Source organism: Rutilus rutilus (assembly GCF_951802725.1).
Source record: "Rutilus rutilus genome assembly, chromosome: 25".
NCBI classification, from domain to species: Eukaryota; Metazoa; Chordata; class Actinopteri; order Cypriniformes; family Leuciscidae; genus Rutilus; species Rutilus rutilus.
This window is the reverse complement of record NC_140229.1, coordinates 6,693,196-6,709,993: the sequence shown is the minus strand read 5'-3', so window position 1 is coordinate 6,709,993 and position 16,798 is coordinate 6,693,196. Positions and strand designations below refer to the sequence as shown.

General features: G+C 39.3%; 2 protein-coding genes across 3 annotated transcripts; one reads left to right on the top strand and one right to left on the bottom strand.

The window, feature by feature from the left end:
* Positions 1–340: 340 nt before the first annotated feature.
* pcna (proliferating cell nuclear antigen) lies at positions 341–2,833 on the bottom strand. Its single transcript, XM_084401155.1, has 6 exons — positions 2,330–2,833; positions 1,665–1,762; positions 1,429–1,496; positions 1,132–1,326; positions 923–1,046; positions 341–839 (listed from the first exon to the last, which is right to left on the bottom strand). Exons 1-6 carry the CDS (start codon positions 2,548–2,550, stop codon positions 763–765), a joined length of 783 nt encoding a protein of 260 aa, XP_084257281.1. The 5' UTR covers positions 2,551–2,833; the 3' UTR covers positions 341–762.
* A 3,145-nt stretch (positions 2,834–5,978) lies between these two features.
* trim69 (tripartite motif containing 69) lies at positions 5,979–15,063 on the top strand. Of its 2 annotated transcripts, none has more exons than XM_084401046.1 (6): positions 5,979–7,418; positions 7,501–7,596; positions 8,905–9,138; positions 10,148–10,170; positions 10,275–10,390; positions 14,384–15,063. In XM_084401046.1, exons 1-6 carry the CDS (start codon positions 6,927–6,929, stop codon positions 14,926–14,928), a joined length of 1,506 nt encoding a protein of 501 aa, XP_084257172.1. In that variant the 5' UTR covers positions 5,979–6,926; the 3' UTR covers positions 14,929–15,063. The 2 variants fall into 2 exon arrangements, with proteins under 2 accessions (XP_084257172.1, XP_084257171.1); XM_084401045.1 differs by having other exon boundaries at positions 10,272–10,390.
* Positions 15,064–16,798: the final 1,735 nt, after the last annotated feature.

The following is a 16,798-nucleotide window of genomic DNA, read 5'->3' as shown; positions in this document are numbered from 1 at the left end:
TGTAAGCTGTATGTAATTATCCAGCGTCTTTTGTCTTACAAACGGAAATGTTTCAATTGAGTAGCTATTCTTATGAGCATTCTCTTAAATGCCATTTACTCAAAAAGAAAAAGGCAATTTTAGTCAATAATTAACACTATGAAAATGATGTTTTTTAAAGCTTGAACAAACATCAGAACTGTAGTAAATGTTAATCTGGCTCCCTCTAGTGGCCAACAAATTGTCCAAAAAATAAAATTCAATAATGCATTTCGTATTACATTAAGCAGTTTTAGAATGTCTAAATAGCTTCATAATTTAAATAAAGCACCTTGTGACAGGAGAGAAACAATCACAAATCAACATTACAAAAGTTTTATTAATGGTTGACTGGATGAACAGTGTCCAATTAGCATATTTACAGACAATTATCTATACATAAGAATGAGCAGTTGGACAAAAACCTGAAATGGAGTAAAGAGGGACCAAGTTTGAGAAAACGAGACTGAACCAAAGTTGAGTCTGTATGCTGCCATAAGCACTCTAGATTCAGCCCACAGTGCCTGGTAAAGCTAAGGACCAAACTACCATAGTTTAAGTGCACCCATGCATCATCTGCCAATCATATGAAATGGCTTAGGTCACAGAATTGTGAATCCATTGAACTGGAAACCACAGCAGACACTGAGTACTAAATTCATTTTCCCAAAACATCTATCCAAACAATTTTTGATATGCAGAATGAAATCCCACAGATGACAGCCTTCAGTCTTCTACTTGGATTTAGGAGGATTCTTCATCGATCTTGGGTGCCAGGTAATATTTGACGTGTCCCATGTCTGCAATCTTGTACTCAACCACTGCAGGAGGAAAAGACAATCAATCATTTTCAATTGTCTCAACTCAAAATGCAATGTAATGAGCATGTGAGCAGTTTTCATACCTAGTGGAATGTCTGCAGACATGCTGAGTGTGACTGTCTTGGACAGAGGAGTGGCCTTGGTGAAGAAGTTCAGGTAGTTCAATGCAAAAATAAGCTGCACTGGCTCATTCATCTCAATTGTCACCTGCGAAGAACACAGTGTCGTCAATTACCCTCATAGTTAGTACAGACTTTAGTTAGTTATGTTGTCAATGTTAAAAGAATGTTACCGCTTCATCCTCCTTGTCGACACTGCTGGTCTGTGAAAGCTTAACGTTGCCCGTTCCCAGCTCTCCACTGGCAGAGAACTTCACGCCATCCTTGGCGCATGAGATCATGACAGCATCGCCGATCTGCGACAGATCCCTGCAGATTCGGGCGAATTCACCAGAGGGCATCTTCACCACGCAACTGTATTCCTGTTCCTGAGGTTAAGGACAGAACAAAACATGACCATTGGAGAAAACAGGGAAAAACACAAATGCAATCATATAAAAATTTCAATCATGTTTAATAAAAAGCCTTACTGGAATGCCAAGCTGCTCCACATCCAGATCCATCAGTTTCATCTCATAGTCGGACACTTTCTCCTGATCTACAAACACATTCAGAGATCAGCACTGGCTCTCTCTAGTATAACTTATGGCTTTCTATTGATAGTGTGCTATATCTAGTTTATCCTGGCTATATTTACATTTAACTTTAGTTATGCATTTAATCTAAAACTGGGAATAATCATTTCAATTTAGTCTTATGTACTCACTGAGTGTTTCAAAGACCAGCGCCAAAGAGTCTGCATTGTCTTCTGCCCGGAGCGTGATGATATCTTCATTTCCAGCACACTTCAGAATCTTTGACATGCTAGAAAACAAGAACAATTCCTTTCAAATTAATGAACAGGCACTTATTGTTGAACCATGTACAGCGACATGCTGAATTGAGAATAAAACATAAAAACGTTATTTCTATTTGTAATGTAAAACACATTACAATTCACGTTGAACTACCAATGTAAAGTTTTATAAAAATAAAAGTGGTGTAAAATTATTTTTAAGCAAATGTTCTTTGTCCAACAGTAAAGCCATATTGTCATTCATCAACCCGGCTTTTTTTTCCCGCCAACAAGCTTGAGCGCGCGTAAGTGACGTCACGACCAGCAGTGAGGGGAAGAATACAGGAAACACTCTGCGCGCCAAATAATACTAGATATATTTGAGACACATTAACGACATACTAAACATTAAAACTACGCATTTCACAACTAACAGTAGTGAAAGGGACACATTTTTGTTTTACATCTTAAAAATGGCGGGCTGCAGTTTGCTCGCGCAGTCGGACATGTTCAGACATGTTCAACTTTCACTCTCTGAGCAGTTAGACGGCAAATAATACGAATAAAGAAAAAGTCATTATTATCATTAACGTTACCTGCTCAAATTGACACCCATGGCCAGGTTTCTGTCGCAGCGGTAGGAGTCGAACCCATCGCTCCGGAGTGTGAGCTGCACCAGAGACACATGAGAGGAGTCCATGCTCTGCAGAGAGATGCCCGAGGAGCTCACATCCCAGCAGGCTTCGGTGATGAGGTCTTTCAGAGCCTCCAGAACCTTCTTAAGGATTGATCCTTGAACGAGACGTGCCTCAAACATTGTGCTTCTTTCTTATGTGAGGAGAGAAAAATAGTTATCTAAATCCTGTTATGACACAAGCGCGGCCTGGTTTTCTGCTTGTCTTCAAGTGCAGGAACGCACTACTCGTAGTCTATCAAAGTGTTTTAACCGTAGCAGGAACAAGTCCAAAGACTGCAAAAGAAACACAGGTGTATCTGTCCCGTCTTCTCTTCTCTCTGGGCTCTGAATGTAACTACGCGCGCTTTTGCTGGAACTTTGATAAACTGACCCTCTCTTGCCTTCGTCATTTCCTCTGACGCTTGACTCCTCCTCGAACACGGACGGAACTGCAGCCACTGACCACTAGAGGGCGTCATTTCATACGCATTTGATTTGTTGCGTGAGCTCGTTCTTTGTCCAGTAACTCTTGAATTTAATTAATTTTTTTTTTTTTTTTTTTTTTTGAGAGATGTTTAATTACTGAAAGGAAATTTGAAGACAGAACTTAAGAACAAAAAATACTTAAAAAAAAAAAAATCCTACAAATAACATGAGCATAACATGAATATGTGGGTGCATGTGTAACATTTAGTTAGTTAGTTATCATCTGAATTGAAGGCTCCCGCATTGTGATAAATGAATTATATTATATATAAATATACACACATGATCAAAAATGATTAAATCTGGAAAACTCTTAAATGTGAATTGCAGCTATTGGCCACAAGATGTCGCCAATTCCAACGTCAATTATTCATTTGAGCCAATTTGTTTGCCTTGTTCTCTTTTGCTGTTTTTGCATTAAAGAGATATAAGATGTTGAGATGTTAGATGTAACGTTTTTTTTTCTTTTTTTGTGTTGTGTGTATTGTTGATCTACGAAACCCCTAAAATAAAGTATGAAAGAGCAAAAAGAGTATAAAAAAGATCTGTTATTGCTTTTGTATTTGTAGGAATTAAAAATGACCCCAAAACATTTTGAATAATTTGTGTTTATTTAACAGCTGTGGTGGTGGTTACGGCATAGATCTCGGACTACCCTTCCGTTTGTCATCCTTCCATCCCATACAGTAATCTCTTTCACATCCGTAAGGTGCAATGATGGGAATATGTGTGTTATCAATGCATCCATCCACATAGGAAATCCTAAAGGAAATTCTAATTAGTAGGTTACCTCCAGAGGTCGCAGCAAGATGTTATCAAGTGAACGTCATTTAAAGTGGTTTACACCACTGACCTGCAATCATGTGAATCCCCTCTTTGATTGCTCTCACAGGATTGTGCCCAGGAAAGAAACAACACAAACATTCTAAGAAAGAGCACGAGAGCGAGGCACACTTTCCTTACCGCTCTGCATACAGCGGCCATATTAATGTGCTCGAGCATAGATCCAGATGTTATATAGAAAACTACCATTTAAAATGGTAAATATGCATGTGGATAATATGACAAAATCCAATGTCCTCTCCCGCCATAAATGTAACTGAATATAGCCTCCTCATCTACAGGATCCTGTATAAAATGACATGCCATTTTTGTCCCTTTGACGGTGTCTGCATGATGAATATGCACAATGAATGAATGTACCTGCAGTGCAAAAAACGTAGGATTACTACTCTTACTTGGTATTTTGGTCTTGTTGTGTCCAGTCAAAATATTTAAAGATTCTTATCAAGATGCATTTATTTTCATGAGAAAAATGGCATAATGTGGGCTATTTAGTCTTGCTTCCTAGGGGGAAAAAATGTAACAATTTAAGTGCGTTTTTATTATTTTGCAAATGATCTGCCAATGGGGTAATAAGTATTTAAATAACGCTTACGCTTTAAAACGAGGGAGGAGACTGAAAGAAACTCCAGACCAGGTTAGGTACACAGTATAACTTACCATGGTAACTGACTCAGAGAATAAGTTCCCCCTCTTTCAGAAACAGCCTTGACTTAAGCTGCTTTCTCGGGTTTGACATAGGCCTACTTCCATTCTGAAACGGAAAACCCAGTTTCCCTCAGGGTTAACATAGGCTTCTCAAGAGTTTTCACTTAACCTCCTTTCTGAAACAGGCCTCAGGTTTAGGCCTAGTCCCAGACTAATATGCATGTTTGAGCTGTTTTAACTGAAAGCAAACTTGCACTGACATATCTTAAAATATGTCAGTGTTATTGTTTTGTCTCAAGAAGCAAATCAGTAATGTTTTTTTTTTTTTTTTCTAAGGCATGCTTATAAAAGCTATACTGTCCTAACTGAACTAAGGCCTAATGGCTTAATCTAAGCCCAGTCTGTGCAACCAGGCCATGGAATCATAAAAGTGCATGTACTGTATAATAATTATTCAAAAACAGATCACTGGCACGACTGTGGGACATGTCAGGACAGCTATCCTTTTGCAGTTTTCTGCATGAATTACTGCCAGCAATGTATAGCATGACCTCGAAATGTGTGTATAAGCATTCCTCCATAGCATGTTCTAACAAATACAGGGTCTGGGATATTAAAGCATCGTTTCAGGTGTACATGATGTTTGTGGAATGGGATCAAATGACTCATGCACTGAAACTCACATGAGTCTGCATGTGCAGGAATCTTCACTCACTGCCGTCTTTTGCAGGCCGAATCCTCAACCGCAGGGCTTACCAGCTGGTTCCTAGTGTGTGTTTCTCTTATTCCCACTTCAGCCCCAAAACTCTTAAACCCACCCAGCTAAAGTGGGGTGGAATTTCCCAATGCTAGTAAACAACTGTAAAAGAGTGTCTGATTTAAAAGCCCCTATCGTGACTGCCAAGTTTCCTGTAAAGATTGAGATACCACCACTGCAGAGCTGTTGACCTAAAACCCATTTCTGAGTCACTCTGAGCCCTCAAGACTTCGACTTTGTGTTTCCCAAGGGACACTCCACAGCTATATCTATGTTTATTCAAACATCCGTTTTGCTATTCTTCTCTGCATTAAATTATAGCTGTAGCTCCATCTTTTTTTTTCCAGAGAACTTGGAAGAGGGGCAGGATACATGGAACTGAATTTTAACAATACTGAACGAACAGGAAGGAAGCGGAGGCCGAGTGGTCCAGGGGAACATGAGGAGAGAGTTAAAACACAGCTCTTTCTTTCCGGCTTGCAGTCCCTTGAGATACACTATAAGCATGCAGGCATGTGCAGACCACAACGACACTTTCAACAGGATAAACAACTGTCTCAGCAGTCTTCCTCAAATGCTAACTTTAAAAAATTGGTAAGACTTTATTATAGTGTCCTTGTTACATGTACTTGCTGTAGTAATAACAGTAAATTATGCATAATAACATGCAACTAACCCTAAACCAAACTCTAACCCTAGCACTACTATAATTATATAGTAAGTACATGTTGTTAATTAATATCACTCAGTACTTAAATGTGTAATTACACTGTAACAAGAACACCAAAATAAAGTGTAACTGAAAAAAATGACCATTTTGTTATTGTTTCTCTTACCATAATGCATGGAGATATGTATTTATTGTCAATCAGGAGAGAAAAATATATATTGTTTTACTGAGGATGGAGACGTGCGATGCAGGAAAACACAACAGCACTTGCAAAGCACAGAGAATGGTGGAAATTAAATTCCCTAAACAAAAAGAAAACAAAATTAAAGACAATTCTCCCTGACTAATTAAAAATAAACAGGAGAAAAGTTAAGGAGTGGATACTCCAAACAAATTGGCGCCCAACTCCCTACACGGTTTAAACTCACATAGTTTAAATTGTCATTATACTCAGACAACACTCAGACAATAGAATTCACAAATATTTCTTTGCCAACTACAGTTAACACCAACAACGTCTGGGATAGCCGAAAAGGGACTCCTCCTGAACCCGGTTTCTTTGCTGTTTTATACACACTGCCAAGCTCTGATAAATATGATGCATCTGAAAATGCATTGTTAAATATGCTTATATCCTTTATGCAAGTTTTGAAAAGAAAGAGTGGGAAAAAAGTAGGACACATCTGGTTTTACTCACAAAGCTTTTTGTGCTGACATATGCACAGTCACATGGAGGGGATTAAAATGTTTTGGATAAATACCAGGTTACTGTACGTGTGCAATAAAGTTTCTTATACAAGATTTCATAAGACCAATCTAGAAGGGGCTTTCTCCAAAAATAAACAGTCCTTGGGCTCTAGGCTCTTGGTTTCCTGGCTGTAGGTCTGACGTCATGTTGAAGGAAAGCAGAGGGGACGTGCAACTCCAGCCAACTTTCGGCAGGATCAAGCCTGAGACAAGAGCCGCCCCCTCAGCTCCCCCTATCCTGTCTCACAGTAAACAGGAAAGACAGGGCCAGAGCTCGGAGAGAGCAGGCAGGGAAGAGACAAGAGAAGAACAAGCACTGAAGATCCCAGAGAACAGACGTCCAACAATCTTCCCACACAGGACAAAATGGACAAGCAAAAGCTGAGGGCTGAGCTCAGTCCTCGAGTGTCCAAGAGCTCTGCGCAGCGCCTGAGCAGGGACCTCACCTGCTCCATCTGCCTGGACCTGTTCAAGCACCCGGTTTCCTTGCCCTGCGACCACACTTTCTGCGAGGCCTGCATTTCCAGTTACTGGAGCGGCCCGCGCGGGAAAGGCCAATGCGGGTCTGGTTCCTGTCCTCAATGCCGGAAAGTCTTCCCTGGCCAGAGCTACCGACCCAACCGCATTGTAGCCAACATCGTGGAGAGCTACTGCCAGGGGATCGAGGAAAGTGGGGGTCGGCTGACTGGGATGGCGGCCGACACGGTTCCTAAAACCCCAGTTTGCAGCCGACACAGAGAAGAGCTGAAACTCTATTGTGAGGAAGACCAGGAGCTGGTGTGTCTGGTGTGCGGGATCTCTCAGGACCACCGGGCTCATACGCTGGTGTGCGTGCAAGATGCGCAGAAGAGATATCGGGTAAGAATCAAAGACAATGTGTCTCTTATTTTGTAACCTCTTCAGCTCAGCAGAAAATAAGTCTGTTTTTTGTGTTGAATAGACTTCTCTAACCACTTCTGCAACTGCCCTTCAAAAAGAGCTCAACACTGCTCTAGAGTGTGAGAGAGAGACTGAAGAGGAGGTGAAGAAGCTGAAGGTAAGAATCACACAATCTCATGCACACTCTTCAATAGTGAATATATATATATTCCATTTTCCTTGTAATGTTGTCATTTTGGTTTCTGTGTTTACAGTTCTAATTAATTTTTCAGGTTTTTTTTTTTTTTTTTTTTGTATGAAAATGAGAATTTCTGAAATTTTTATATTGTATTTTATTTTAGTTAACATTAATTTAATTTCAACTTTTTTTTTTCTAATTATTACGATCTTAGTTTTAGTTGACCACATAACCCTGCACCTGATCTAAATTCCAGATAATAGTAAGTAAATAGTCAATTTAAATAAACATGAATTCAAAGTGACAAGTCTGCCATCCTTTACTCAACTTCACATCATTCCAAACACAAAAGAAGATATTTTGAAGATAAGTATTTCATCTATTTTTGTCCATATTTGCCATCAAAACAACATTGTACCCCATTGACTTTCATTGTATGGACCAAAAACACTGAGGCATTTTTATAAAAAAAATAATAATAATTTTTGTTTTCTGCGGAAGCAAGACCTGTACACAGTTAAAAACAAAAGGTTCTTTATTGACATTGATGGTTCCATGCATGAAGAACCTTTAATATCCATGGAACCTTTCCATTGCAAAAAAAAGGTTCTTTAGTGGAAAAGAGTTCTTATCTTTTGGAACCTTTGCGCTGTCTGGGAACGAGGGTGAACCAAATAGTTGACGTAAATGACTTCCATGGTACTTTATGTGGTCAACAACTGTTTTGTAATCGACATTCTTCAAAATATCTTCATCTAGATCACAGTAGATCTGTATCTACTGTGTTCAGCAGAAGAAAGAACTCATACAGGTTTGAAACAACTTGATGGTGAGTAAATGATGACAGAATTTTTATTTTTAAGTGAACCATTCCTTTAAGTTTTGCTAGGTCTTAAAGGGATAGTTTACCCAAAAATGAAAATTCCGTCATTATTTACTCACTATCAAGTTGTTTCAAACCTGTATGAGTTTATTTCTTCTGCTGAACTATGGAAGTCAATGGGGTCCATCAACTGTCTGGTTACCGACTTCAAAATATCTTCTTTTGTGTTCAGCAGAAGAAAGAAATTGAAGACAAAATGATGACAGAATTTAAAAAACCTATTCCTTTAAGGGGAAAATGGAAGCAAACCATTCTGGCTGCACTACATTGCCCACTTTTCATGATCCAGTCAATTTCAAAACATTCGATACCATTTTCAATAAAATAAATGATTCACGCAAGCGTGAGTTGACTTCCACTCTGAGGGAAAACATTACCTCAAATGTGACTGCTTTCGAACGCAGGAGCACACTGCAGATCTGAAGCAGAGAATCGAGGCACAGTTCAGCGAGCTCCACCAGTTCCTGTACCAGGAAGAGAAACTCCTGCAGGTGAAGCTGAAGACGGAGGAGCGTCGGGAGCTGATAAGACTGGACGAGCACAAGGCCCTGCTCAGTGTGGAGATATCCCGTCTGCGCAGAGCTATGAATGATATCGAGGACAAACTCAGCGAACAGGATCCTTACACGCTACTCAGGGTGAGTGACTGCAGAGTCAGCCACACGTTCACACTCACAGATATTTGCAGCACCAAAGACATTTAGAATCGAAATTGGAGTGTGTCATACGGTTGACAATGGGTGTGTGCAGACAGTGAAACTTGTGTGTGATCTGCTGCCAGATCAGTTGGATCTACAGTTGGATCCTGCAGTGGAGTAGAATCCCCTGTTGTCAGTGATTTGCTGAGTGATAGGCAATTTTAATTGCATAATACAAAATAAATTTATTGAGATCCATTTTTTTATAGTTTTATATATTTATTACATATTTATATACAGTATTATATAGTTTAATTATAGTATTATAATTATATTTAATAATTACATATAATAATAATAAATTAAAATATTAAATAAGTATTTAATTATATTTATATTATAATTATTATTATTATATATTTTTTCATTCATATTTTACATAAAAATAAATGTTATTAAACATTTTCCTTTTTTTCATATATATAGGCTATATATACACACACACACACACACACACACATTATGTGTCGTCACATAATACACCGCTGTCGGTGTATGAATGTGTGAATGAGTGAGTGAATGTGAGGCAATATGTAAAGCGCTTTGGTGGCCATGGGTCTGTTGAAAGCGCTATATAAATGCAGTCCATTTACATTTACATATAATAGCCTACTAAATGAGTAAACAATTTAAAAATATTAAACACACATGTACATATACATATACAATTATTATTATTTTTTTTATCTTATCCTACATTATCATTTCAATAGTTAACTGTTACAAAAAGCTTTGTGGGACATCACTTGGGTTGGGTCAACACAGGAAACAATCTAATGATCTCACCCTTGCAATAGGAAGATAATGCCATTAGAGCAGCACAAGGGGATTTTCCAGAGTCGCAGATGAAGTTTAAGTTTCAAACACTGATCTCATGTGGAAAACTTCTGCCCCTGCCTCTCGAACTGAGCCAATTTCATCAATCTCCCTTTTCCTGTCTTTTTTGCAGAGTATAAAGGGCCTGCTTCAAAGGTGAGCGACCTCTATGGTTCTGTTACATTTAATGTGTTCACTAATATTTTCATGAGGAAGTGCTTGAATTGTTTTTGTGTCTGGGCTTTTGTTGTTTCAAGCAGGCAGCCACCGAAGTTCGAGAGGCAGGCACTGACACCACCCAGCCTGTGTGAAGGCCGCTTCGCCGGGCCCCTGCAGTACAGAGTGTGGAAGTCACTGAAGGGAAGCATCTACCCAGGTTTGGGAATGATCCTAAAAAAAAATAATAAAAAAATGCATTTTCACATATTACTATTATACATTTTATTTATGGATGCCTTACATGACACATAAGGACACCTTAGAAACACAATAAAACTATCAACATTAAACAACAAATAATCATTATTGCAGCCTGGTTAGAACTGGATACAAGCATAAAAACGATCACATAAAAGCCTACCTAAAAGATGGGTCTTAAGGCGAGATTTAGAAACAAGACTTTCACTGTTTTGCACATCCTGTGGCAACAACTTCAATAAATAAGGAGCTGCATGACTAAAGGCTCGGTGCCCTTATAGAAGTTGTGTGAGTTCGAGGGAGAACAAGAGTGAGTGCAGAAGATGATCTTAAAGCTGCAGTCCGTAGCTTTTTTGTACACATACACAACCAGCGTTCAAAACTATCTGCTTGCCGTAGCTCGATTCAAAATAGTAAGCTTGTAATAATGTTTTTAATTCCAGTGGTATACTGGTGGATTTCCGCGGGAAATTCGAGCATGTCATTGCGTCATTATGTGTCAAACTCAAGGCCCGCGGGCCTATTCCGGCCCGCCACATTATTTTATATGGCCCGCGAGACAGTGGCGGTTCTACATTGAATTACACCCTGGGCGAGACCCCCTTCGAGCCTTGGTGGTGGTGGTGGTGGTGACCAAGTAATCGTTTTGTATTACCTATTTTTATTCAGACCATTCAGAAAAACAAAAATGTGCAGGAAATATAGAGGCCTGTATTTATAATATTATGAATGAAATGTGCGTTATTTGGAAGAAAGTCGAGGTGTGACTGACTTAGATAACTATATGGACCCCCCCCCCCCCCCCCCCCCCCCTTTAAACACCTAAAAATGCACATATGTAGGTCCGAGAAATCCAAATTTTATTGGGGGAGCATGTCCCCGAACCCCCCTAACTACCTCACATTTGAATACGCATGACTGTGTGGTAATGTGTGCTGGTGTGGCTACAGTGCCAAGGCTGAATTTTTGAGCCAGTTTGCCCCTGCATATATACAATATACATTATTCTCTGTATCAAATCATTATTACCCAGCCCCTGATGTTTCGGGCTCATCCCCTGATGTTTTTAAAACCTAGAAACACCCCTGCAAATGCATATACAATATTTGTAACTTAAATAAGTAATAATCAAATAAAGAGACACTATATTAACATTTTAAAAGTCTTACAGTTACAACCGGCCCTTTGAGGGCAGCCATAATGCTGAAGTGGCCCTCAGTGAAAATGAGTTTGACACCCCTGCGTCATTACGTCACATCTGTGCACATAAATGAGGAGTCTCGGCTAGTAGGCTATATTGCGTGTGAGGATGTTGGTGGTGGAGATTTATAGCCTTTTCTCACAGCACTTGATATAATTAAACTTATCAATTTGATGGCGGATCCAGAAAGGTTCAAACGACAATCACCAGTGACAACTGGAGATTCACCTGTTGTAAAACGGGAAAGACTTAGGACTTCGGAGAAAAAAAAGAAAGACACTGCAACCGGGCCCATGCGAAAACAAGGACAAATATCGGAAGGGCAATAAATGTAGTCACGCAATGCTGATGTTGTTAACATTAACAATTTGAGAGCAAAGTATAATTTGCATGGTTTGATGTGATATGATAAGCGATCGTTAGATTTAATCAGCACGATTTACTGCAATGCTTTTTCCCCTTAGTTGGTCAGAACCATAGACTGTAAAAAAAGATGGACGACGCCCCTTCGCTCTCTTCCATTGATGAGAACTGAAGCCGCCAGAGTCCCGATATGGCGCTGACATATTGGAACTTGAGTCTGCGCAGTAGCGATCTCGGGACCAGACCTGCGCAGTAGTGAGCAGGAAGTAAAGCCGCGAAATCAACGCTCCGCCCTCACTCTCGCAGAATGCACTCAGGGAGAGTGGATTCTGCACACTTTTTAAAAAATTGATTACAGTACGACAAGAGGCTTGTTAAAATAAAGTAAATACAATCTCCTCAGTCCTCCGAAGATCCCGAAAAAAATGTCCGTTGGTGCTTCAGTGACTACTTCGCTCGAGAACCTGTCAATCACAGCTGTCAATCATGACGTTACATCACCGCATCACGTAACTAACTAAAAACCAACTTATTTTTGAAACAGACACTTGAACTTACATCAGCGTGATAAAAACGACAGCAAATGAAAGAAACCACCTTTGGAAAAAAGATATTTGAAGTGTAATTTAATTGTTTAGTTGGTCTCACGTCCCGTTGAATAACATGGGGAGGCGGGGCTTATGACCTATACTAGGACCAGTCACCGGGGGGCGATCGAGACGTTTTGGCTTCACTTTTCAGGGCTTGTGCGGCACGCTTGGTCAGAACTAAAGTGGATGTTACTTAGGCTACTTATTCAGACGACATTTTCCGGTGAAAATTCTTATGTCGGTCATACTTCCAAAAAGTAGAATCTGTGATAGCGAATGACAGTATCCACACCACCAGCGCGGTGACTGACAGCCGCACATTCTCCTCAAAACATTGGATTTATCCGCGCTGTGCCATGCCGAGACACAACGCACGTAAATTGATGATTCCGCGAATAACTGCAATTGCAGATTTTGAACAGAGATGGCGACAAAGAGGAAAAACTGCGGACTGCAGCTTTAAAGCAGATTTCTACGCTGTATTCTCGCTTTTCGCTCGCAGGTTTCTCTCTAGAGCTCCCCCCACAGCTTCGGAATAGATATTTGACAACACTGTTGTAAAAACTCGTTGGTGATTCTCGGACACCAGAGGCTAGTAGATCAACGACATCAAAGCAGATGGGACATTCTTTAAAACGTCTTCTTCATTCGGGTTCGAACAGCGTGAGGGAGCGCAATAATGACAGCATTTTAGCAGATTTCTTTTGGCCGTAAAGCAGTTGTTTACATCGCGAGACCTGATATCACACGAGACTTCCTGACGTGGCGGCCGGCGGCCCGCCGCCCCAAAGTTGCAAGTGCGTATTTTCCGCTCACGGGCACCAGGGGGGTGCGAAACGACCACCATTCAACCCAAAATAAGTATTATAACCATTCCAATGACTCCGAAGCTGTTCAGTTAAGGTAAAAAAGTTACTTAGTTCACCTTTAAGGTACGAGTAGTTGTGTAGATATGAGGAAGGTCTGATAAGAATGATTATTATAAGGCAAGATTATTGAGTGCCTTGTAAATAAGAAGGAGGATTGCAAGTGTAATGGGAGTAATGTGTTCAGTTAGAGGAGTTCTGCAAATAATTCTAGCAGCTGTGTTCTGTAGCTGGAGTTTGTAGAAAAGCTTTGAAGGCAGGCAAAAAAAAAAAAAAGCATTACAGTAATCAATACAGGAAGTGACTAAAGCATGAATAAGAACTGCAGTGCTCTTTACTGAGAGAACTGGACGAAGTCGATTAATTTTACGTATGTGGAAATATGCAGAGCAAATGACACTGACAATGACATATGTGCTTCGAATGATAAAGTACTTTCAAAGATGACACCCAAATTTTTAACCTGATTAGAAACAGACACCAGAAATCATATTATCAATATTCACAGAGGAACATTTAGATTTGGTCAGATTGATTTTTGAACCAACAAGAATTAAATTTTTACTTCTAAGTTTAAGAAAATTTGTAAAACAGGTAGGTAAAGTTGGGTGTCATCTGCATAGCAGTGAAATTTAATACCAAATTTCCTAAAAATATTACCAAGGGGTAAAAGATCAATAATAAATAAAAAAGGACCCAAAACTGAGCCCTGTGGAACACCAATATTGATGTACTAAAAGGCTTTGATCTAAACTGCTTAAACTTTACAAATCGAATATGACCTGTAACATAAGATCGAAATCAAGTCAAGGGGGCACCAATGATTCCAATAGACTGCAATCTATAATCAGTAAATGCAGTTAAGACTTATTTGATTACATTTAACCGATTACTATATCATGAACTAACAGTTCTCTATTACATTTTTCTAGTTCCCTCAGCCATCACATTTAACTCCAAAACAGCCAACCCCTGGCTCAGTCTTACATCTTCGCTCACCTGTGTGCGCTACCAGACCTTCAACATCACGGTGCAGGACAACCCACAGCGCTTCAATGCCGCCCTGTCTCTCATGGGCAGTCAAGGGTTCACTAAAGGCCGCCACTACTGGGAGGTGGAGGTGTACAGCAGCACCGTGTGGACCGTAGGAGTCGCTCGCGAATCCGTCACGAGAAAAGGCGTCATCAATACCATGCCGGCCAACGGCTTCTGGACGCTCTCACTGTCGTATGGAGTTCAATACATGGCTGGGACGTCTCCACCAACATTACTGGCCTTGGAAGAGCCGCTGGCAAGAATCGGCGTGTATCTGGACTATAAAAGAGGGCTGGTGTCCTTCTACAATGCTGAGAACATGACGCACCTCTACACCTTCAAGGACACCTTCACTGAGACCCTCTACCCTTATTTTAACCTGGGGTTCCTGGATAAAGTGCATGAAAATGAACCTCTTAAGGTGTTCCTACCTAAAATCTAAATTTTAGGTTTTAATATTCATATTTTACATGCTTTATTATTTTATATTTCATAATATTAATATTTTTTTTCTATATATAAACACTAGGCTGGACCTGGATATTTTAAGTTTTTTAAAATAAGAGAATATTGTTTAAAGGGAAGCGAATTACAAATATATATATATATATATATATATATATATTTTTTTTTTTTTTTTTTTTTTTTTTTTTGCAAAAGCATTTATGTCAACATCACAGTGGGTTAGTGGAGGCACATGTAAAATGAAACCAAATCTTTAGAAAATGGTTATAAACCATGGCTCATGACCCTTTCTCAGTTTAATGCTGCAGTAAGCTATTTTATTTTGGACTACCAAGCATAAGATACCCTGACAGATATCACTGCCTTTGTATATACACATGTTCATGTACTCTAGATTTTATAAACAAAGGGGTGAGTGAAGATTTGGCTGGTCAGGATGGTCCAGTCAGCCCCCTGCTGGTAGATGCAGTAACTACACCCATCTGAGAACAAAAAGCATTTTTCTCCATCGACATTACCTGTATATTTTGACTAAAAACTATTTTTTGCAAGCAACATATCATCAAAATGATTTGAGTATATTACAGTATATATTTAACCAGTGACAGATTCTTTTCTGAAGGACATTAAAAGCATGAAAATGGACTGACTATTAAGCTATTTCCCCTATCTGCAGCCTTTAATGTAACAGCTCAATGCTGTAAACAGCAAAACAGTCAGTACAGGTTAGTGTAGCCAGTGCGAATACCACTTATATCAGCTTAAAACTAGGCTTCTATGCATAGAGAAACATGGTCCTACATATCCTGCTGAGAAAAAGAGACTATACAGATGTGAATAAATAAATAAAAATAAAAATAATAAAAATATTAGGCTATAGGCTACAGTCGTATGTGCACTCTAGTTATAGTCTAAAATCTACAAGCCTAATGATTTCTTTCTTTTTTTAATACAAACATGTACAATCTATGGAAGAAATTCATTAAAAACCAACAACAAAGTGCGTTGCTTCATTTTTAATGTCTGGTAAACATGTAACAAATTATTTCCCACCTCGTTACTTTATACGATCAATGCAGTTACCTTTACTAACCACAAGGAGGTGCAATTGTACTCTTGTTACGTTAAACCAGGGGTGTCCAAACTTGACCTGCCTTTAAGTTTCTAGTATGCCTATTAAGACCGTGATTAGCTGGTTTTGTTGTGTTTTTTTGCAGGACAATGGCCCTCCAGGAGCAGGATTGAACACCCCAGCGTCAAGCTGACACAGAGAGGGAAAGGCGTAGGATCGACACTGACTCTGTCTAGTTTTCTGGGAGCAGCAATTAATTAGGACTACGCTAAAGCACTTGATTTCCGCCTATACAATTATTAGTCACAATGACTTAAACAACAATTGGCATGAGTCATGCAGTCTATTAAACTTACAATGAAAATTGATCTGGCTTTATTTTGCCCTGTGGGGTCCTACTTGGACAACTCAAGAATTAGCTAGGTAATAAATAAATAAATAAATAAACTATAATTACAGGGTGAAAAGTGTGTGGCATACAGCGTTAAATAATCAGCCTAGGCCTACGCGTCAGTTTGAAAAGAATGAGAAGAAATTTCTAAAACTAGACTTATTGTTTTTAAGGTAGTTCCAGATCTGAATGATGAAATAATCATAGCATTCCAGCTGCTAAAATGTATGATATAAGGTTAGCCTAGTTTTATAAGTATCACTGCGTAGCCCACATAGAAAAAAAGAAAAAACAGAAATTGTTGTTGTGCAAGTCGCCACTGAAAGGGACTATCTTCCAGTGGAAGCAAAGCATTTAATGATGTTTACTGAAAATGAAAAAAAA

Excerpts from the sequence above, each read along its gene's own strand:
- pcna (XM_084401155.1), bottom strand. The coding sequence starts at position 2,550 with ATGTTTGAGGCACGTCTCGTTCAAGGATCAATCCTTAAGAAGGTTCTG. Across the intron at positions 1,327-1,428 it reads TGGAGCAGCTTGGCATTCCA|GAACAGGAATACAGTTGCGT; the intron begins GTAAGGCTTTTT and ends CCTTAACCTCAG. Across the intron at positions 1,047-1,131 it reads TCGACAAGGAGGATGAAGCG|GTGACAATTGAGATGAATGA; the intron begins GTAACATTCTTT and ends TGTTCTTCGCAG.
- trim69 (XM_084401045.1), top strand. The coding sequence starts at position 6,927 with ATGGACAAGCAAAAGCTGAGGGCTGAGCTCAGTCCTCGAGTGTCCAAG. Across the intron at positions 7,419-7,500 it reads ATGCGCAGAAGAGATATCGG|ACTTCTCTAACCACTTCTGC; the intron begins GTAAGAATCAAA and ends TGTGTTGAATAG. Across the intron at positions 9,139-10,147 it reads ATCCTTACACGCTACTCAGG|AGTATAAAGGGCCTGCTTCA; the intron begins GTGAGTGACTGC and ends TCTTTTTTGCAG.